The 24,541-nt window shown below is 35.3% G+C and overlaps 1 protein-coding gene across 1 annotated transcript in view; it reads right to left on the bottom strand.

Moving 5' to 3' along the window:
- The window catches only part of WDR75 (WD repeat domain 75), a 33,799-nt gene that overhangs the window by 7,850 nt on the left and 1,408 nt on the right, over positions 1–24,541 (bottom strand). Inside the window, exons 2-12 of the mRNA XM_006921277.3 lie at positions 19,769–19,898; positions 17,685–17,750; positions 16,970–17,060; positions 13,293–13,417; positions 8,386–8,456; positions 6,829–6,948; positions 6,240–6,328; positions 3,464–3,622; positions 2,585–2,644; positions 2,382–2,497; positions 1,134–1,309 (exon numbers count right to left, since the gene is read on the bottom strand). Coding sequence (XP_006921339.1) covers positions 1,134–1,309; positions 2,382–2,497; positions 2,585–2,644; positions 3,464–3,622; positions 6,240–6,328; positions 6,829–6,948; positions 8,386–8,456; positions 13,293–13,417; positions 16,970–17,060; positions 17,685–17,750; positions 19,769–19,898 — 1,203 coding nt within the window. The remainder of the gene's footprint in view (positions 1–1,133; positions 1,310–2,381; positions 2,498–2,584; positions 2,645–3,463; positions 3,623–6,239; positions 6,329–6,828; positions 6,949–8,385; positions 8,457–13,292; positions 13,418–16,969; positions 17,061–17,684; positions 17,751–19,768; positions 19,899–24,541) is intronic.

The following is a 24,541-nucleotide window of genomic DNA, read 5'->3' as shown; positions in this document are numbered from 1 at the left end:
CTTACACCAGGACAACATAATATACTGTCATTTAAGAATTTCTTACATATTGAAACTTTTACAATAGAATCTTTTAAGGAGCAACTAATATATTATCACCTAGAATGCAAAGAATCGAGTGCCCTATTCTCTAACAGCCAGAGTGTAAAAAGTTCTAACACTTTATCTGTCTTTGTGTAACTTATGTAATATAGAGATGATTATGTATATGGTCACTTACTGGTACAAAATGAGTATAAAACAGAGGTCAACAAAAAATGATACTTGAAAGCCTACTGTACTAAACTCAGTAGGAAAGTTGTATAGAACATAGCTGCCTCACTACTTTTGAAAATAAGAATGGAACAACTATGAAAACTCCTACTTTTGGCAAGAAAATATAGGAAGAAAACTACTCAAACTGCCCTGGACAATATTTAATATTTATAATCATCCAAACTACCTCTCGAAGCTTGTTTCCAGCTTGACAGGGCACATCTGTGAATGAAAGACAATCGATGCTAGCACTGTGTTCTTTGAAGAACATCAAGGGAAGATAGTGTTGTGGTTTTTAAAAAGGTCAGGTTACAAGAGGGATGACTGGAAATCCCTCTGGGACTGTTTCCTCATGGACAACAGGTTTAAGTTAGTGTTCTTGCAAAGATTACTAAGACACTGGGTACTAAAGCACTAAGCTAGTTCTTGGCTCATGGCAAGGACTTGATAAATGGCTATTATAGCCATGGTATGAGAAACTAGTGGGCTCCTTATTTAATGTAAACACATGTTACACTACATTACACCTCCGTGGTCTACCACTGCCATTTTTCCAAAGAAGGTAGTATAATGTTAATAAAAGAGCAAAGGAACTTAAGACATATGGATTCTAATCCTAAATTTGCCTGGAATTACACATTATGTCCTTGGAGATGTCACTTTTCCATGTCTTCTCATTTATGCAATGAGACGTCATTTTAACTTGGACGATACCAGTGTTTTCTCAGAGCAGAAAGTTTAAAGGCTTTATTAGATGAGTAATATCTTCATTTCTCTAAATCTAAAACTTAGCAAAATAAAACATCTTAAAGACCAACAATTGATATCATAAAATATTTTCTACTTTGAAATTATATGGCTATATAAGTAGTTATTACCCTTGAGTTTTCTTATTATATGTCCACAATTTCATTTGCAATTCAAGCTCAGTTTCCTTTTCTTGACGTTGTTCCACCGTTGCAAGCCAGTTACCATAGCAGCCAAATGCAGCCTTTGTTAGCTCAATTTGGGTAAGACCGTAATCATTGATATATTCTTGCTGTACAATATCTAACTGATGGGTTTAAAAAAAATCCAAAATGTTTATTAATGTAAATACATAAACGTTAAAGCATTCAAGGAATGATAATTAACCACATCACACGTAACTAAGATCTACAGTCACAGATGTTTAGATAAAGGGAAAAATTAAGTAATAGTTATGGACATCAAACCTGCTCTTAAAAACATGGAGTACACTATACAGTACTAAATCAGTGGTGATTATTCTTCAATGACCTTGAATAGTAGATATGACTATGACCCATTTATATGCTACAACAGAACCTTTAGTTTATAGTAATGCTTTTCTCTTATTCCTGAGAACAAACAACTTTACAAAAATTCTCAAGACTAGATTCCACATCACTAGAAACATGAAGAGAAAAAATAAAACCTACAATTTTTAAGAAGTGAAAAAATATAGAAATGTTGTGAGTAGGCCAGCATTTTAATTAAAGTTCTTCCTTTTATCCCATTTCCTTGTCTATTTACTAAACATATATTAAGTGCCTACTATTTCCAGGCACTGTAGTAGAAATGTACACAAATCAGTAAGTTTCCTTTCTCTGAGGGGTTTAAAAGTGGAGAGAAAGAGGTAAGTGTTACAGCTCCTCTGATAGCAATCCATGAGTACTGTGGGGAACAAAGGAAAAAATGGGAAGTCTGGATTGCATTTATCAGGCTTACAGGAAGCATTCCTCTTTACACATTGAAAATTTTATCTTCAGTATGTTTACAGGACACTGGGTTCACCACAAAGAAGAGGCGTATTTGTATTGTCAACCAGATATTCTCATTTCCTATCCTTGTGACTCAAAGGCACAGATATGTGACAGATGTAGTCTAAAACAAAATAAAATAGACAAAGGAACCTGCACAAGAGTGCCATCTGGCTTTCATGTAGACTTAGTCTGCAACTGGGGCCTTAATAGAATTATGATGTAAACAACTGATAGTACTGACTGTTCGAGTAAGCACAGGCATAGGATCTTGTTTTAGAAGCCTCTAAATAAGTCACTTAATGCTGGTGGTGCTGTAAAAAACTTTCATTAGTCTTAAGGCTAGTTAATGAATCAAAATCTTACATTGTACAACTGTTTATCACTCTGGAGAGAATAAAACTGCAAGTGGCCAGGTTTTCCATTCAAAACCAAAGCTTTAGTTTTTGGATCAATCATCAAACCAGTAAAGATATTGCTGTCTGCAAAAGAAGTGATAAACAATAGCTGAAATCAGACAAATATTTACTTTAAAAATACATAATTCCAAATTCACTGTTTTGCAATACCTTTAACTAGACCTTGAATTACTGCGGATGCTTCAAGGTTTCGGTGAATGACTATTATCTCTGTGGGTAAAAAAAAAAAATAGTGACACATAAATAGTTCAGAACTTAAAGTTAGAAAAAACTTGAATTTATATTATATTTCCCTGAGTATGTTTAATTTACTTGGAGTGTTTCTAGAAAATCCGGAATATATTTTCTGAATTAACCAAAAAGTTTGGGGTGGAGATAGGGGGCTTTTCTATTAGAGTCTCTAGGTTTTATGAGTTGTGCCTAAGAGTACATTTTAAGTGTTAATTCAGAAACTTAAACACCTTAAAAGAGACAGATAATTTACTTTGAAATGTCACTAATGGATTGCGCACAGTTACGTTCTGTTTTGAAGGGAAAGGAGGCCATGGGCTGTGGGGTCTACATCCAGGCTGAGCACTAACAGGATGAGCAAAAGTTATGGAGAACACAAGGCCGCCTCCATTTCTGTTGGAATCTACAGGACTCTCACACTAAGATAATAGCTATCTCAAAGAAGAATCTCAGTGTTCTTTTTAAAATGCCATCGTATCGTGAAAGCATAGATACGTACTTCAAAACCCTTTTGTTACTTCCCCAAATCATTCTACATGAAAAGGTTTTGAAATATAAATGGCACAACAAAACCCAACAACATTTAGCTCTGTATTTTCGTAACAATTCTGAAAATGATGAATTCTGGTGGCATCTAAAGGGGTGAGAAAAAGAGGAGGAATGGAAGGGAAAAAAATGTTCATTAAATTTGATGCTATTCTTAATTAGTTTGAGGTCTCTTATTTTTTATTCCCTACAGATGCTAGGTAATTTAGGCATTAAACAAATATTTCCTCGCAACAACAAAGTGAGACGTACTATTATCAGAGTGAGAAGTACAGAACAAATCCCCTGCCGGTGAGACTGCGATATGCTCAATAGTAGCTCCTAAACGGGGGAGGAACTCCTTATTTTTCTCTGTTGCATCACGCCACTCTACAAGGACAGATTCACGACCACCACTCAGCAGACTGGTGCCTTCTCATCCAGCCAGCAAATGAAAGGACAGTATTTGGGGGAGAAAAATAGAAATGAAAATATAATTAACATCTTATTTTCCTGTCATATTAAAGAAATAAACTATTTTTAAAAATAAACAAAAAATGTGTCTTCATATTTTTTAATATACTCTCAAGACAAAAGATTTAAACATCATTGGTTCAGGAATTCTCCTTTCCAGTAGTATCTGACTAGTCTGTTGCTGACCAACTCTTCTGCTGATAACAAGAAAAACTGAATGAAACAAACATCCTCTAGGTCCAAATGGCTTCACTGGTGAGTTTTTCTAAATACTTAAGGAAAAAATAAACCTATTTTCACTCTTCCAAGTAACAAAAAAGAAAGAACACTTCCCAATTTGTTTCACAAGACGAGCATAATCCTATATTAAAACTAGCACATCATAAGAAAATTACAAGCTGGTTTCATGACAGATGAAAATTCCCAAACAAAATACTATCAGCAAGCTGAATCCAATGATATCTTAAAAAGATAAGGATAAGACAACATTGCAGTTAGTTTACTACAGGAATATGAGGTTATTTTAACATTTAAAAAAATAAAACAATTATGGAATAAATTTGTAGAATTAAGGGAAATCATGAGTTATCTTAATAGATGCAAAAAAAAAAACCAACCAACCAAAAAAACCCTCAAAACCCTAAAGAAAATTTATAGCAAAAATCATTTTAAGTGGTAAAATACTGAAAACCTTTCCCCTGTGACAGGGAACATTATCACTTTTATTCAGAGTAACTGGAGGTCCCAGTGCACTGGAATGAGACAAAGACTTAAAGATTGGAAAGAAGAAAATAATTATTTTAGAGTTCACACACAGCATGACTGGGTTCAAAACACAACCAAATAGTTTGTACTGTTCATATTTACCTTGACTTATAAACAGTTCTCAAAACTATAATTTGTATTTTGTTTTATACAGATAACTAATTTTTTTCTTCTATGAACTGTCTTATACCTATACAGGGTCAATACTGATATTTCACTGACAATCATGTACTATATTTAACTATAACTTCTCATTTGTAAATATTCACGACTTAAAATATAAAATCAAGACTTTAACTCCCTAACAGCCAAGATTAACTGCAGTACCTTCTACACCAAAGCTCTGGCTCAGGGTAGGGGCACTTTGTATTCCTTCTTTGAGTGCCAACTAATCCAACTATTTATTCCTTCTTCCCCAAATCTCACCTAAAAAGGTCAATACTGAAAGACCAAGGGCTTAAGGGTAAGTAAGGCCCTCAGAGAAATCTGTGGCTGCCAACTAGTATGAGAAGAGATGGATAATGTTAACAGAAAAGTCATAGTGACAATAAATATTAATTGATCTTAACCTTGACTTGGGCAGGGGCCACAGCAGAGAAAAACTTGAGGAGGAAGGGCAGGAAAAATGACCTTAGGTTAGGAGAGAACAAAGGCATTGCCAGAACATTACATATGTATGTACATATGGCGGTCATACATGCACTCATTTGTATTTTTGGGGGTTGGGCTGGGGAGGAGGGTAGAGAAGAGGAGCCTATACCTTTTATGTGCAGCATTAATATCCCCTTCCTTTTCTTTCTATTCTAAATTCCCACGTCACAACTGTACTCCCGCTGTACTACCTTAAGTGTGTTGAGCCTCACCCCCATATACCAGTCACTGTTCCCCAAATTCAAAGCACAAATAGGGTGAAGATGCCTCTTACTACTTCCCGAGGCTCCAGAAGTTAAGCCCAAGTAGCCCTGTAATGATCCAGAGCACAAGATATTATCTAAGACTTGTCCTGGTGGTCTTTAGATGACTTACAGAAAGAAAAATCACTTTCTCCAGGCATATACTCTTCTCTAGTATCCAGCTCCCTTTTATCAAGGCTAGTCAAAATAATACTGACCTAACTTTCACCATATAAGTGTGAGGGTTCTAAAAGTAACCAAAGACAACGTACTCCTCTATATTTCTGTTAAAGTTCATCCTATTTTCAAGGAGGTATTTTTACTCACTATAGCCACTCTCTTATGCCACTTAAATGGAACAAAGGTCTGAATTAAAATAAAATAGTAAATGTGAAGGAGGCAATCTAACAGTGAAAACATAAGCTTTTGAATTAGACCTATGTTTAAACCTCACTTACTAGCCATGTGACCTTAGGCAAGTTAGTTCTCAACTACAAATCTCATTTTCATCTACAAAATGAGAATAATGATACCCATTTTATAGAGTTAAGTGAGATAATGCAGGTTAAGCACCAGCATAGTACAGTCATTTGCTCCTGATGAACTGTAGCTACACTTATGGACAACAAACACTCAGCCACACAGACATTCATTTAAAAAAAAGTATTATAACTTAAATAGGTTCTTTCTTAATAAGAGAGACTATATCACAGCTGTACAGGATACTCTGAAAGGCTTTGAAACTTAAAGTATATGGTATTGTGCTGAGCAATGCCCAAAACAAAGGGTGATATACAAGAGTTTAAAATTCATTTGGTTCATGCAATTCTAAATATTTCACATTATAAATACAGTGAATTAAAATACTTGATTCACATACTTCAAAAGTTCATTTTAATTATTAAACTTGTACTTACCTGTCACTGAAAAAGCCAAATCCATAACCATATCATGGTGCCAATGTAGACATGTATATGTGTATTTCTTATTATCATCAAAATTCCTCCTACAGGAGAAAATAAAAAAATTGAATTTCACCCAAGTTCTAAGTTAGAAAAATAATGGTATGCCAAATATAATATAATGAACATAATATATGCCCAAAATAATCATGATATCAAGCTTATAGATCTTAATATGTAAAAAGTACATTTTCTATTTCTACAAACAACTGGACATTGAAGTGCCCTACAAGTATTTAGGTATTCCCTATTTCCACTTTTTACTTCGAGGCTGACAAAAAAATTGTCTTCAATAAAACTATAGGCAAAACCCAATTTTTCACTCTCCCTAAAAGCCCAAGGTTAGAAATCCTAAAATAGTTGTCTATTCCATGAAGAACAGAATGATATAAAAAAGGAACAATGTCAGCAAAGACTAATCTCTACTGTCAGCAGTGGCTCTTCAGTGTTATCCTTTTTCCCAGACCCAGAGGAAGCCCTGTTCTACAGGACTAATATAAAATAGTATATAAGTGATCACCATGCTTTTCATGAGTTAACTGACCAAAGACGAATTTTGCCATCCTTGTGACCAGTTGCTATGCAGTCTTCCTTTGGGTGGCATGCTACACATGTAAAATTGTTCTTAGCATGTTTCTTATTTCTTGATGATGATAAAGTAAACCTAAAAGAAAAAAATTTTTTCTTGATTATTAGTCTCTTGGTAAGTGGTGATGTAGTTAAGTAAAAGAAATTTCCCAGCCTTATCAACCAAAACTGGAGAGCTCTCAGAATTCACTGATTATAAATGAAGAATTTTTAAAAAAATTGTGATCAAAAATCAAGAATTTCAGTTTGTAAACATTTATTAATATACAATGTATGCCTCATGTGACTAACATTCTACCATACAACTTGTCTGTTGAGGCCACTGACACTGAAATATAGAAAAGACAGTCCTTTTAGTGGCTTTTTGCCTTGACAAAGTTTGTTCAAATTTTTTGGTGAAGCTAAGTTTTAGCATGAGATCTGCACAAGCCTAAGAAATTATTATCTGAGACAATTGGCTAATGTGTGCAAAGATGTCAGGAGCCTCCTTATACTGCAAAGAAAACAAATGCTGATATTGACAGGGTAAAAAGGAAGAGGTGACAGTGTCACTTGAAGAGTGACTACTCATGCTTAGCACTAGTCTTTTTAAACATGTTATCTCATTCATCCTTACAACTCTATTAGGAAGATATTATCTCCATTTAAAATATACGTTAATTTGAGGTACATCAAAGTTCAAATGGACTAATTTCGACTCATTTTAGATCCAGGTATTCCAATGCCTATGTTCATTCCTACAGCTATAATATAGCAACGATGATTAATTACCTGGGGAAGCCTTTCCAAATTAAATCCAATTTCGACAAAATCTGCACACTAAAATCTAGGTGTACAAAGGGTTTTGGCTAGAAAGTCTCCCCACGTTTTTGTGACTCATGATTCCTCAACCCTATCCATTGCGGGTTAAAAACTGGAATCTAAAAAACAAAGTAAACATAATGATGGTTGCCAGAAGGGAGGGGATTGGGGGCTGGGTGAACCAGGTGAAGGGATTAAGAAGTACAAATTGGCAGTTACAAAATAGTCATAGGGATGTAAAGTACAGCATAGGGAATATAGTCAATAATATTGTAATAACTATGTGTGGTATCAGGTGGGTACTAGACTTAGGGATCACTCTGTAAGTTACATAAATGTCTAACCACTATGTAAACCTGAAACTAATGACATTCAATAGTCAACTGTAACTGAAAAATAAAAATAAATTTTTAAAATGTGGCATAGTAATATTTGTCTTACAAAGCCATGTCACAGATCAAATAAAATGTCAAAGTCTGCCATAAGCCATAAATTAAAAATATAGTATTATAATTAACAGCTGACACTTATTAAATGTTACTAGGTATCAGGCCAAAAAAACCCCAATAACAAAAAAACTATTATCTTGTAGTTTCAAAGCATTTGTAACATGAAACTACTCAACAACTTTGGATCACAGATATGAGAATAAAATGAAATTATAAAAAACTCTTGAGTAAATAAAATAATGCTATCAAAAAGGAATTCTTACCTTGATGTTTTTTTCTTTTTAAAAAAATAAACCGATAAGTAAAAGTCCCGTACTGCAGCAACATATTCTCCCTGGTATTTCAAAGAGAAGATAACATTCACAAAAAAAGTTAACACTCTTTAAAATGAAATATTCTCATCACAAAATCTAATACAACAAAATGGCTGAGTAGGTAAATGCTGTGCTCCCTTTCTCCCATGACCACCTCAAAATACGACTGAACTATAGAACCATCATCATTGAGAATTGCCTGAATTCTAGCTGAACAGAAGTCCTATAATGAAGGACATCTAGAGGAAGCCACAAGACTGGCAGGAGGGGCAGAGATGCGGAATGGGCTAGTCCCACACCCATATGTGGCAGGTAAAAATCAGGAGGGATATCTCAGCTGCACAGGTCCCCCCTGAGGACGGAAGGGGTCCCAGTCTCATACCAGGATGCCTGGCCCAGGGTTCCAGTGCCAGGAAGAAAACTCCCCATAACTTCTGGCTGTGAAAACCAGTGGAGATTGTGGTTGCTGTAGTTTCAGGCATTTCTTTAGTCTGGCTTCAGGGTAAGGACTGGAGAGGGAGGGTTCTCCCAGACAGAAGTGCGGCAGAGCCACTGTCCCTCTGTTGAGTTCTCCCCTCATTCAGCATGCACATGCAGGCATGTGCTATAGCTGGGTCTCCAACCTGGCTAACATTATTCACCTTGCCCTGGCAATTCTCTGAGACCCTGTCGCACTCAATTTGTTGGCCCACCCAAGCCTCGTCCAGTGGCTTTTCCATACAAACGACCTGTCTTGGCTCATGCTGTGGACTTTCCTAAAATGCCTTAAAGGTTCATAAACCCCAAACAAGCAGCATTTGGCCTTGCTGTGCCCTGTACTTCTTACTAGTGGCAGCTGGCCTGTTTGCAGCTTAGCCTCTCCAAGGCACCTCCGAGAGCAGCACAAGTGGCCAACATCTGCATATCACCTTGTAGCTTACAACAAGTGGCTCTGGGCAGGGCACAGGCAGTGGCTGACCTTGGCCTGCACCAGAGCCCCTCTCAAGAGGCCCCAGAACCAACACGTGGGGCGGCCAGCTTCAGACCATAGCAGAGTATCACTCAATGACCTCTACAAATGACATATCCAAAGGGCAGACTTGGCAGGCACCAAAGCCCTGCTAAAGTGAATCCTGTTCTATAGGGTCAGCCCCTGTACAATAGTTCCTCCACTGCAGTGACTCCCAGTCCTCACAATCAATCAGCCTGAGGGTCAATCCCTCTCATTGGTGTGCAAACAACAACCAAAGCTCAACTGCAACAGGGCCCACACGACCCACGCAAAGGACACACCTGGAGCACCCAGGTGACCATGGAGACTGTGCCACTGGGACCCACAGTATACCTACTACATATGGCTATTCTACTAAAACTAGAAGACACAGCAGCTTTACCTAATACATAGAAACAAACACAGGGATGTGGCCAGAATGGGGAGACAAAGAAACATGTCCCAAATGAAAGAACAGAACAAAGCTTCAGAAAAAGAGCTAAACAAAATGGAGGCAAGCAACCAACCACATGCAGAGTTCAAAACACTGGCTATAAGGATGCTCAATGAACTCAGGGGAAGAGTAGATGAACACAGTGAGAACTTTAACAAAGTGATAAAAAACATAAAAGTGGAGACAGAAAACATAAAAAAGAACCAGTCAGGAATGAAAAATACAGTAATTGAAATGAAGGGAATCAACACTAGATTAGATGAAGCGGAGGATCAAATCAGTGATTTGGAAGGTAAGGTAGCAGAAAATTACAATGAGAACAGCAAAAAGAAAAAAGAATCCAAAAATATGAAGATAGCTTAAGAGGCCTCTGGGACAACATCAAGTGTACCAACATTCATATCATAGGGATGCTAGAAAGAGAAGAGAGAGATCAAGGAATTAAAAACATATTTGAAGAAATAATGACAGAAAACTTCCCTAACCTGGTGAAGGAAACAGACACACAAGCCCAGGAGTGCGCGTCCCACACAAGATGAACCCAAAGAAACACATATCAAGCCACATCATAATTAAAATGCTAAAGGTTAAAGACTGAGAGAAAAGCTTAAAAGCAGAGAAAAGCAGTTAGTTACCTACAAGGGAGCTCCCATAAGGCTGTCAGCTGATTTCTTAACAGAAACTTTGCAAGTCAGAAGATTGGTACAAAGCATTCAAAGTAATGAAGAGCAAGGACCTACAACCAAGATTACCCTACCCAGCAAAGTTATCACTTAGATAGAGTTCAAGGACAGATAAAGAGCTTCCCAGACAAGAAAAAGCTAAAGGAGTTCACCAATACCAAACCAATATTACAAGAAATGTTAAAGGGACTTCTTTAAGAAGGGGGAAAAATAACATAAAATGAGTAATAAAATGACAATAATTACATATCGACAATTACTTTTCATGTAAATGCATTAAATGCTCCAATGAAAAGACAGAGGGCTGAATGTATAAGAAAACAAGACCATTACATATGCTACCTACAGGAGACTCACTTTAGATTGAAAGACACAGACTGAAAGTAAAAGGATGGAAAAAGATATTCCATGAAAATGAAAATGAAAAAAAAAAAAGAAGTTGGGGTAGCAATACTTATACCAGACGAAACAGACTTTAAAACAAAAGCTATAACAAGAGACAAAGAAGGACAAACTAATTCCACTTCTGGGTATTTATCTGAAGAAACCTAAAACATTAATTCAAAAAGAAATATGCATTCATATATACAGCACTATTTATAATAGCCAAGATATGAAAGCAACCTAAGTGTCCATCAATAGATGAGTGGATAAAGAGTTGGTATATATACATAATGGAATATTACTTAGCCATAAAAAAGAATGAAATCTTGCCATTTGTGACAGCATGAATACACCTAGAGGGTTTTATGCTAAGTGAAATAAGTCAGACAGAGAAAGATGAATACCATATAATTTCGCTTAAATGCGGAACTTAAAAAACAAAATAAATAAATAAAACAAACAGATACAGAGAATGTTTTGATGGCTGCCATATTGGGGAGGGTTATGGGGCATGTGAAAAAGGGTAAGGGATTAAGAAGTACAAACTGGTAGTTACAAAGTAGTCATGGGGATGTAAAGTATAACATAAAGGATACGGGTAATAATATAATAACTATCTATTTATGGTGTCAGATGGGTTATCGATTGGTGTGATCACTTCATAAGTTATATAGATGTCTGTCTAAGCACTATGCTGTACACCTGAAACTAATATGTTGTATGACAACTGTAATTGAAAAATAAAGTTATTTTAAAAAATGCTGTTCCAAAGTCGGGGACAGAATATATTAAGAGGAAAAAAATTTAATATAGCAATAATTTTTTTGCCTATTAAGAGTATATTAATATATTACTGTTCTATAGAAAGGGTAATCCTACTTTTAAAATAATCATAGAAAATTAAAAGATGAACTGAGGTCCTAAATCCTAAAACTAGGCTATCTAGCATCAAGTATAATGATTTAAATTTTTCTATTAAGGCATAATTTATGCACAATAAAATGCAATGTTTTACATGTGTGTATATCCATGTAACCACCACCACAGTCAAGAGTTAGGACATTTTCTTCACCTCTGGAATGTTCCCTTGTTCCAGTAATTCCCCAATGCCCCCATCCCTGCCAGCAACTACTGATTTCTATCACCATAGTTTACTTCTTTGCGTATTACAGACGTCAAAAGTATAGAATCGTACAGTAAATACTTTTTCGTGTCTGAACTCTTTAGCTCAATATCACCTTTTTGAGATTCACCCATGTATCTTTACATGTATCATTAGTTCCTTTTCATTATGAAGCAGCATTCCAATGAATGAATATACTGTATATCACAAATAGTTTATTCTCTTGTTGATGAACATTTGGATTATTTCTATTTTGGAGCTATTGTGAGCATTAATCATTCCTGTACATGTCATTTTGTGGTTATATTCTTCTCCACTTAGGAGTGGAATTGTTAGGTCACGAAAAAACTATATGTTTAACTTTGCTCCATATTTTGCCAACACTAGGTACTGTCAGTTTTTTAAATGTTAACTGTTCAGGTGAATATGAAGTGGTATCTCACTGTGATTTTAATGTGCATTAGAATGATGACTATAAGGCGGAAGAATGATTTTATGAAGAGTTTTTTTCTACTCTAAGAAATTAACCCTTTTCAAAACAAAGCCAAAATAATGCTATAAAATTAAAGAAACATGTTGCCATATTAACATCTAGGGCCTTTTGGTGGTACTCGATTTTAATAAAGTGACTATTAATAGGGGATGGCTAAATAAATTATGGTTTAAATATCATAAATCATTTCTGATGAACATTTAAGTACACACTCATGCTACGATGTTAAGTGAAAAAAATAAAAGAGACTTCAGACACTAATTTAGTTTGGGAAAAATTATTTTATATATGTTTAGAAAAAAGTCTAAAAAAGATTCCTCAAATATTATCACTGGTGATAATTAATTCCTTCATTATTATTTTCCTATAATTTCAAAATTTCCTATAATGGGCGTATTAATTAGACAGGGAGGTTGTATTTTCTAGACACATGGTCTAAACTGAAAAGATTTAAGTGGCTTTTACATGTGATAGACTAGGAAATACAGCATAAATGCCAAAACACTGATATGTTTTATACAATTAGAGGCTTCGCAAGAGCACTAAGACAATATACAAAATTAGGATGGTCCTAAAAATCTATGCCATCAACACATGCTAAAGTAGTGGAACAGACTTCTTAGTTACTAACAAAAATATTGTAACTCAAGGCAAAATCAAATCACTATAACAGAAAATGTTTGGAGGAAAGACTGCAGGCAAGAGATTTTATGTACAAAAAAAAAAAAAGATCAACAAAACAAGTTTACCTCATTTCCAAAGGCAATGCACTTGGGTGACTGGTTTACATAATCCAAAACAAAGGAGACCTCCTCAGCTTCTACTTCTTGGCTTGATGATTTTGGCAGTTTCACTGAAACCAGCTGAAATATATCTAGCCAAAAATATTTATATTAATATAAAGCCTCCCTAGTAAAAGTAAAGACATGCGTTCATCATATGAAACTGTTAACCAGTACTCTAGTATTAATTTGATGTCAAGATAATAATTCTATGCTATCTTGAACAAAATGTTCCTTTTGAACTCTTCATTTGAATATACAAGTTTAAATGAAGTCTAATTTCATAACTCATATACATACATGCTCCATAGATATAGAAATAGAAAACAATGGATATTACTGGTACACTGAGATTTAAAATGGAGATGAAATAGGCATTGGTGAACCAAACAGCAAAAAGCAACAAAGCATCTGCGAGAGTTTTTAGAAATGCTATGGACTTGCCACACATTCATAGAATAAATCTTTTTCTGTAATATTGACACACTTCTTCTCTTTACATCCCATTTAAAAAATTTCTCTGAGAGGGGAAACTGCTATATTTCACTATGCTCTCTCTTTAGCCTCCTAGATTTAATGAATATAAAATTCTCTAACACATGGATCTACCGTTTTCCGCCAGCTCATTATATGCTCTGAACTCTTGATTTTTCTAGCTTTATCAGTCATCTCAAATTTTACATGCCCAAATCCCGAACTCTCCCTTTACTTTCTAAACTTAGTCTTCCCCCACATTGCCTACTGTGGGAAATGGCACTGCCATTTACCCAGGTGCTTAGATGAAGTCCTCGAGTCATCTTTGACTTCTCTCTCTTACTTACATCAAGCCATCAGCAAACCCTGTTGGCCGTATCTTCAAAAGATACCCAGAATTCAATCCCTTCTCACCACCTCTGCCACTACCACCTAGTCTAAAGCTATGTTCATGTGTCAGATCCTAAGTGTTAGGAGCAATAACCTGTTAATAGTTCTTTCTACTTCCACTGTTGTCCCTCTTTAGTCTATTCTCAACACAGAAAGTAGTGATTCTTTTACAACTGAGTCAGATCATGTCATTCTTTTGCTCAAAATCTTTCAATGACTTTTTATCTACTTAGAGTAAAAGCCAAAGTCCTTCCAATGGCTCATAAGGCTCTATATTATCTATTCTCACTTAGCTCACTCTAATCCAGCCTCCCTGCTATTCCTCAAACATGCCAGGAATGCTCTAGAATATGCATCTCCAATATGGCTCATATCTTATTCTCCTCCCAGGACCTTCACTGACCACTTCTTTAATATGTATTCCTCCAGTGTTGCTGATTCTCCTCCCTGATATATTTTTCTCTAGAATACCTTTCATCTTATTGTATCACATGACTGTTCTATTCTAGTCAGCCTACTGTTGGGATTTATTGTCTGTTTTGTTCTCTACAACCAGAATAGTATTTGAACAGTAGGTGGTCAATTAGCTGTTGAATGAATTAATTACAGGCAGTGAAGAAATGACACCATAAAAGATAATGTATAAATAAAAGATTAATTTGTGTTTAAACCAGAGAAGCATATTTCAATGATTTATACAATTTTCTATCAGAGACTCTGGTTTTGAACTGATGAACAAAGATGAAACAAATGAAGAAAGGACATATATTTATATAAAGTTGACCCTTGAACAACATGGAGTTTAAGGGTTATATCCCCTGAGCAGTTGAAAATCCATGTATAACTTTTGACTCTCCCAAAACTTAACTTCTAATAGCCTATTGTTAACCAGAAGCCTTAACAATAATATAAAGGTTAACACATATTGTGTGTATGTATTTAATACTGTAGTCTTAAATAAACTAGAGAAAAGAAAATGTTATTAAGAAAATCATAAGGAGATGAAAATACAGTTACAATATTTATTGAAAAAAATCTGTAAGTGGACACACACAGTTCAAACCCACTTTGTTCAAGGGTCAAATGAATATTTTGAGACACTAGTCACACAGAATCTTCTAAAGCCTGTTTCACATTTTTATGTAACAGATAAGTAGATTTTTACATGCTGAGTGCCCGTGATGTGCCAAAATACTGCAGAATAATGCTAGATCACAGTATAAATAAAATTTGGATTAGATTATAGCATTTGAAGTTTCCACAGTTGGAACCTTGGTCAAAAGGCTGATGACCAAGATCTTTACTTTAGATCAGTAGTTTGCTACCCTGGCTTACACATTAGACTCAAGTGGGTACTATTTCAGTAAACAATTATGCCTCACCACAGAGAATCTTAACATTTTAAGTTCCTTGGAGTGATTCCAAAGTGCAAGCAGTGTTAAGAATCACTGGTTTCACTGATATGGATAAAAAGTTTTGTTTCTGCTATTGGCAACTACCCTTCCAGTTGAGGAATCATGGGTGAGTATGAAGAATGCTTATCAAATGTGTGTGATGAGAGAATCACCTGGGAGATAGATACTAACAATGCAGATTGCTAGACTAAATCTCAGACGTAGTTAATCAACTGTCGGTCAGGGAGATTAGGAATCTGAATTTTTAGTAAGCATGTGGATAAATGTTAAAAATCCACTATTCATCTACAAAATAGAACCTACATAGCGAGGAGAGTTACCTTGAAAGTAGTCATGTGGGAAGGCAACTTAATTATTTTAGAATGTTGCCATTTCCAGAACAATTTTTGGAATGTCCTTTATAGATGATTTATGGACTATGTAAGAAAAATGAAACTTACTGCTTTTTGTTATCTCATATCACATTTTTGATAAGATACAATATTATTAACAGACTTGGCATCAAATGACTTTTAGCTTAAAAAAAAAATTTAGCTTTCATAGATTAGACTATTCTCAGGTTATTTAAAAATTCATGGGATATAATAATTGATAAATGTTCCAGCCAAAGAAACCCCAAACAAAACCATAAAACAAACATACAACACTATGGAAGGATTCCCGTAGCTAATGAGCCGTAAACCAATCTAGCTGACTGACTTGTAACCACCTTAAAGCTGCTTTGTACTTTGAATTCTGAATACAATATTTTATGGAAGACACCACAAGGTGCAGTGGTGCAGTAGCATTCTTGAATTTTGAGATTAGAAAAGTTCCTTGGATATATCCTTTATGTCAATATTCTGATGCACTAAATTCTCTGCTAAAGGATAATTACTTATACCACTGAAGATATTCTAGGAATTCCTAAAATGCTCTGAAACATGGTAGTTTCAATGGTTTTATGATCTAATAATAATGAAAACATAATTAATAGAAATTTAGTCACATTATCAGTCAATATCAACCTGTTTTCTATACCTTTTCCTACAGATTCAAGATCGACATATAGGGGTGTCCCATGGGGTCAAATGATAGTGATGTTTAAGAATGAAAGATTTAAGTTCAGTAGGAAGATAAATTCTAGCTCAAAACAGCTTTAAAATTTGAGCTCTTCAGTCTATTATTACAACCATTTATAATCATTCCCTCATTGTATGTTTCATAAATTATATAAAGCCTCTCCAAAATGAATGCAACAATAAATGAAAACAATTTAAATAACTCCAAAAATTAACTTCAGACTAAAACCAAAATGTTAAATTTGAGAAAATGTAAAGAGCCACTCAATGCTATAGAAAACAAAATAAACTAATTATAATATACCTGGTTTGTCTTTATTTATTATAACAAAGACAGAATCCTCAGCACGGGCATGAGTAAAGAGGGCATGAAGTTTATGTCCAACTATGAAAGTCTGAAAGATAAAAGGCACCATATTGTTACAGATCTACCTGTTTCTTTTTAACGATTACATTCTATTGCATGAATATCAAATTTTAATTGACATCAAGATTATATGTAATTTTTTTCAACCACAAATGGTGTTTTAAGGACTACATATTTATGCTATTATTTCAATAAGAGATTCTTTAAGGTAAGATTGCTGGAGCAAAGGTATTTATTCAATTTCAGCTTTACTCTCATTGACTGTATACAAAAGTATCAGTTTCTCTACACTTTACCTATCAATCTGAAATTTCTGCAATCTGAAATTTGGCTAGACTACAGGGAAAAATGCTGTTATCTGTTTTAATTTACATTTAATTATTAACAAGGTTAAGCATCTCTTCATGTTTATTGGCTATCTCATATTTTCTTCCCGCTTTATTGATCATCTGTTAGAAGTTTAAAATTTTTACAGTCGAATTTGTCTATTCTTTTGTGGTGTGTGAATTTTACAACTTGTTTAGGAAGGCTATCCAACAATCAGGCCTTCTAGAAGTAATATTTCAGTCATTAAATTATGTTGTCATGTCTGTCATTAAATTATGTTGCCATTCCTTTTCATGTAATGAAAATGGAAGATTGATCTACATACCTTTATCAAAATGCCATCTATATAGTCCCACAGTTTAATTGTGCCATCAAAGGAACAAGAATACAGCTAAAAGGGTAAAAATAGTACAAAATTGATTAAAAAACAGAACTTCATTAAGATACCAAATGAATTAAGTGCCGATACAGAAGACATTTCATTCATTAATTTATTGCTAGCTTTGGAGAAGTGGAGTCATTTATTTACATAGTTTTTGCAAAGCTTATATTGTTTGTGACCATCTTATCACAGCTCTTTGGAGGAAACAGATCATCGCTTTCAAGTTTTAATTAAAATGAGGGGAAAAAAGCCAACCCTTTATCTTCAAGAGGGAGATGGCATGGTTGCACTTAAGAGCTTGTTGCTAGTTTTGCAGAGCCTAGTCCTTTTTATTAGCAGAACTACTTTCGTCTTATATGGGTATTAAAGGATTACTTCTAGAATGATCTGAGAATGTCTTGTTTTTTTTTTTGTTTGTTTTAAATTCAGAACTATCAAGGATCAATACTTTAGAAGTTATTATGTATTTGGATACAGTGGCAATGTCAAAGTGCTCTAGTTTTGCGATATTCAATTTCTATACTTATCTCACTGCAAACTGGTAACTATTTGTGGCAATGGTTTGTGGACCATACTTTGGTACCACCAGAAGGCCTCAGCAAGACATTTTTATTTTTAGACACAGGATTTTTTTGTTGCTGTTACTGTGAAAACACTTTGCTTATAACATTTATAAATCATTTTAAGTTTTTTGAAAGGAAGTGGCAATTTTAAGATTTCTGCCAATAAGGACAATCAGGAATAGAAATAAAAAATGATGAAGAAAATATCTGAGTAAAAGAACTATATTAAGTAGAAAATACACATTAGAATTACTACATATAAGAATCATGAACATGGATTAGTAAAATATAAGGCAAATATTTAATCACTGTCAAAACAATAGTTAATACACAAACATTGTGAGTCCACAGAATTTCTGGAAGCTAACTCACCTCAATCAGATGTTAAAATTGTCCTCTAATTTTATCATTTTTCAGTTCCATGAAATATACCTTTTGTGTAACTTTTATATAGTTTTTCGTTGTGCTATAAAACTTAGTAACACAGACTTCACAAATTCCAATTTGAATGAAAGGATATTTCTGCTACAAAAACATTCAAATGCTGCACATAACAATCAGCTGTTATCTGAAACTCTCAGAGGACAGTATATGTGCTAGAACTCTGCAAAAAGCTATTTAACTTTGATTTTTCAAGAGTAGTGCATTTAGTTTTGGAGAGAAAAGATAAGTATTCCTTTATGCCCTACTTCCTTTGTGATAATGCACTGAATGGCAATGCAAATCTATTCTTAAATCAATAACTTCTTTGCCTTGAAAAGTGGAAATTGATCAAAATCTAGAGCAAGAGAAAAGTATTTTTAACCTAACTCTTTAGTAGATTTGATGAAACTTATGAACAAAATCAAAATGGCCATTTCATTATTCTTGAATTCTGAAAAGCAAGGGTTGCTTTTAGAAGGAATGGGGGAAGGCCAGACTAAACTAGATTCCCAAGTTTGTCCTAAAATTAACTGGTCAATCCACTGACTGAAAAAGCCCTTATTCTTGTCTAGATGCTAGCCTTAAGATTAGGTAATTTCTACATTAATACTAAAGAGCCTCGTCTCTAAAAGAACAGATCTATGAAATCAATACCTTTTGGTTAACATTTTAAAAATGTGTTCCAGAAATCAGAGTTCAGAGGTCATATAAAGAAGTTTGAGAAACACCAAATGCTAAATGCCCCTTTTGGATAGTTACAATGCATATAAAGGGACCTGAGAAGACCAACAATCGAGAAATTCACTCAACTGAGCCAAATTTCAGAAACTCATACAGCTAAGAACCCCTTTGTGGGCAATGTAGTTCTGGGCCGTGACCTTATTTTAACAATAAAAATAAGTGAAATATCTTGAATCAGAAAGATAAACACATATATTTCCCTGATCATATGCTGGAAAGTTTCCCAGTCAAATTTAATTCAAAATTTTCTGGCAACAATAAAGCCAATATTAAAATATTCAATTATAAGTGATTTGACACCTGTAGATGGTTGTTGGGGTTGAGCTGAATTCCTGTCACCAGATTTCTGTGTCCTTGCAATATATGTACACATTCTTCTGTAGCTGTGCTATAAACTTTAACAAAGTCTCCAGATACACAGAAGATATACCTAGAAATAAGAGAGAAAAATAAGTTTCACAAACTCATAAACAGTATAATCTTTTTACTGCCTATTAAAAATTTTTTTAACATGCAACAGGTTTCTTTCAAACAACAGTTTAAGAACTGTATATTCACATTTGTGTGCTGTTTAAGTCTATGGGGATATCTAAGACTGATTAGTTTACTAACTCTGAAAAGTAGATTAATGAGGCCAAAGCATATCTGTGACCGGTTCCATGGACAGAGGCTCTACAGATTCATTCGGCAATAACAGCCAATTTAACCATGTTGTCTGTTCACTAATGGACTCAGACACTGTGCTACGCATTCACTCACTATCAGCTGTTATGATTCAGTGGTTTTGCTAACAGCAGTCTTCCCATGTCCCCCAGCTCTCATTTACTGGGGATACCAGCTTACCAACACTAAGTCAAAAGTTCTCTCTAGTCAGTGAGGCCTTTTGTAAAACAAAGTAAAAAGACTTCATGGCAGTTCTTTTCTTGTTGCTAAAATGCTGGTTTTGCTTTTGTCTTTCTGGATTTGTCTACATTGTACATATCGAACAGTGTTTTTCCAAATACTATAGAAGGTACAAATCACAGTCTTTAGGCTGAACCTCATCTCTGTGCTCCCAAAGTACCTCATGCATTACCTGATCCTGGTATTTTCATATCGTGTTGAAATTACTTGTTTACATCTATACTATCTCCCGTATCTGACCATAATATCCTATAGAGCAGAGGGCTGTTTATCTTTGATTCTCAAAGCCCAATACAGTTAATTGAACAGAACTTGCCTGAACCTCCAAGGTTTTATAAACTAACCAGATAAAATGAATCAATAAACAATTATTATAGATAATAAGAGTAAATCTTCTGATGCTGACTGGGGTCACTATTATTTTATCAATTCAAAGACACCTGATTTTTCACATGTTCATCTCTCTGAAATCAAGATGCATCATATAAGGGCTGTAGCCAGGAGGCAGCCATGGCATGGTTGTGTGCAACTGTTTAAAAAGATCAAGAAAGTATGAGTAACAAAGCAACTGAGGTATATGGTCTCCTCTCTGGCTGGATCCTCCTCTCCATTCCCCTGAGTACCTTAGCTCAGAGTCTTAACATCTCCAGGCTGGAAGACTCTAAAGCAGAGGTCCCCAACCTTTTTGGCACGAGGGACCGGTGCTGCTATGATAATCTAATGCCTGATGATCAAAGGTGGAGCTGAGGCTGTGATGCTAGCTAGCACTGGAGAGTGGCTGCAAATACAGATGAAGCTTAGCTTGCAGCTCACCTCCTGCAGTGCGGCCCAGTTTCTAACAGGCCACTAACTGGTAACCAGTCTCTGGCCTGGGGGTTGGGGACCTCTGCTCTAAAGGACTCCCTACAGTGTTCAGGCGTAGCCCTTTATTTAATCTTTCTTATTCATGTCAGACTAATTTTGCAAATATGACCGTATCACTTAAATAGAGATAAAATTAAAATCCTTCAATGTTTTCCCACTGCCTTCAGGATATGATCTAAATTCCCTAAAGTCTTTGGTGGTTTGACCCTGTCTGACTGGAACTATTTTTTCACTATAACAGTGTTAAGTGGTTCACAACTCCAACAATCCCTGCCCAAGACACACCTCATTAGTAACAACAAACAGGTTCTTTGGGCAGCAGTTTCCTTGAGATAATGGTGGGTGAGGGGTTACTATTTGCCAAGAAAACGCCCTTTAATTGATTCTGATATGCTTCCCCAGAGGAAAAATATTTGCTTTCTTATTGCTCCTCAGCTGAGAACGATGGCTTTAACTATTTGAATGCAAGCCCCTGAAGGAAACTTTCCATGCTTCTGCATATTCTGCTATCTACACAGAACACTTACTCTTTCTGACTACTCTAAGATTCAACTCACTGTATTTTCACTGCAAGCCTTCTCTCATCTTCTCATTCCAGATCAGCACCAGTTCTACTGTGCTTTGTACAGGATGGTGAGCTTAGCTCTATCATAGCATTCACCACGGGGCATTATGAAAGAGACTGTGAGCTCCTTGAGGGAAGGAACTGGGTATTTAGTTATTATAAATAATAAAAGAAATACTGTATGGTAGAAAAAGAATGCATGTTTAAGAAGTCAAACACAAATGGGTTCAAATGCTAGCTTTACCATGTACTGGCTGAATGATGTTGGAGAATTAATCTCTCTAAATCTCACTGTTCCCCATTGTAAAATGTAAATAATACTTTCTTCATAGTGTTTTTATGATTAAATGAAAGAATGCATGCAAATGTAAGCTTAGCACACACAGAAAACACTCAATAAATGCTTTGGTAAAATGAGAATACCTAAACCTTGCCAAAAGGAATGTGTACAAAGCACCCACCACAATGCCTGTCTCACAGGATTCAATCGTCTTTTGATGAAGTAGTGAAGAAGTTAGGGATGTTTTCAAGCAGGAACCTGGATTTAAAAGAGACTCTGAAGGACGAGCGATTTAAGGGCTGGGCAGGAAAAAGTAAAGCAACATAAGGGGAAGCAGGGAAATAATTAACACGGTACCTATCAGACAGGGGCTGTACCTATTTAATAAGAAAAGTGTGCATGATGGTTAATTTCAGGAAACACAATTGGAGTAGAGTTGAGCTAGCTGGCCCTGAAAGCCAGATAGAAAAGCTATGATTAAGGAAGGAAACTGAAGAACTACAGGGTTCTTAGCAAGACTAGAAATAAGGGTTAAGGTAATAATGTTATGATAGTAACACTTAAGGAAAATTATTACAGCAGCAGTTTCCAGAATGATCTTCAAGATGAAATATTTAGGGTCAGGGACATAGCTTTGTGCTAATTTAGGAACGTAAACGGCAAGAATAACCCATATTTTTGATTTTGTATACCATATCAACCTAATGCTATAATGCATAGCACCTATAACTGTGAGCAGCAACAAGATATGGGGCAAACAGTGCTGGACTGGGGGGTCAGTAATATCTGACATGGGAATGCCACGCACTTTCATGTACATCCACTTTTCTGCTTCCCTCTAACAACCCACTCAAATAGGCAGAACAGTTTTTGTCCTAGTTCTAAGAGGATCTAGCGACCAAGAGGAAGATGCTAAAATCCCACAATTCTGTTGTTTCATTTACTGTATCAGCTTTCTTGATAAGCTCCTTGAGGTAAAATACAAAATTATCTTATTCTCTTTGTATAAGCTCATCAATCCTTTTCAGATAATATTCAAATCCTTGGTGAGTTCATTATAACCCCATTAATTTGCTAGAGAACTGGTGTTATTAGCTTCTATGTAGATGACACAAAAGCACCATCTCTAAATCATGGCCAAGTTCTCAAACTTTCTGAATTTCTACCTATTATTTAAGGTTGTTTTACAAGTACCTTAAATTCAATAGGCCCAAAGGGAACTGAACATTTTCTCCTTCTTAATGCTAATTGCTAAATCATTCAAAAACTCTTCATCTTCAATCTCATCTTAGTTCATGCCAGAGTCACGGCCTGCATTAGCCTTCCAAGCTCTGGTCTATACTCTTCCAGATTCTTCTCCCACCACTTTCCTATACCTTATGCTATACTATACTTATTTTACACACATGACACCCCCTCATCCCAATTTCAAGGTGTTCATTTTGCCTGGATGCCCTACCCCAATATCACTGGTGGGGCAAACTCCTTAGTCCTGCAAGATCCTATTATTGAAGGGAAAGTTTCATTGTGTAACTTCCTCTTTTATGCCATTACTATACCTTGAGTATGTATGCTAGCTTTCATCTTTACACTCTCCCAACACATATTATATAGTTTTCTACAAAGATTAATATTTTTGAGGAAACACAATCATGCCACTGCCACCTTATCAAAAGAATACCCAAGAGCCAGCCAGCTCCATGTTCCTTTTCCAAACTCATTTCCCACTAGCTCTCTTTCTATACCTTTCCTACTAGCTAATTGTATCAGCCTGTTCAACATAAATAGACTTCTTCTCTTGCTTATGCAGACATAGCTTGTTTTATTGAGCTTCATCTATTGTGCTTCATGCACGTGGCGAATTTTACAAATTGAAGGCAAGACCCTACATCAGCAAAAAGGTTATGACTTGCTTTACTGTGGTGGTCTGGACTGAATCCACAGTATCTCGGAGGTATGTCTGTTTGGTGCTCCTATGTGAAATGCCTTCTGCCCATATCCCCTAGTCACAATATCATTTGCCTATCTAGGCCTAATGTAAATGTCACTTCATCAGGAACTTTTTCCATCCTTTTCAGTTTAAAGTATTCTCTTTTTATTAGCTCCCCAAGTACCACACCATGAAACATGTTACTGAGTATTTTATTTTCCTCACTGGACTGTAAGGAGCATCAATATTGAAATTATATTAGTTTTTGTCATCTGTTTGTTTAAATAATACATAGCTAATAAATACTTAAAATGAATTGTGGAACTTAGCAAATGAAACACAACGGATCTCAATATAATAATATGTAGAAACAGCACAATGAAGGAAGAAACTGGAAACCTAAATATAAGTCCAAAGTGGCGACTTTTGGGCAACCTCTTGAAGCCTTAGTTTCTTCCTCTGATTCATGAGTATCAATCAACAAAGATCTTTTTACTATAAAGACCAAAGATTCAATATATTTTTTCGCCT

This window comes from Pteropus alecto, unplaced genomic scaffold (assembly GCF_000325575.1).
Source record: "Pteropus alecto unplaced genomic scaffold, ASM32557v1 scaffold3, whole genome shotgun sequence".
Lineage (NCBI taxonomy): Eukaryota > Metazoa > Chordata > Mammalia > Chiroptera > Pteropodidae > Pteropus > Pteropus alecto.
Note: the sequence above shows the minus strand (reverse complement) of the source record. Positions and strands in the feature narration are given on the sequence as shown.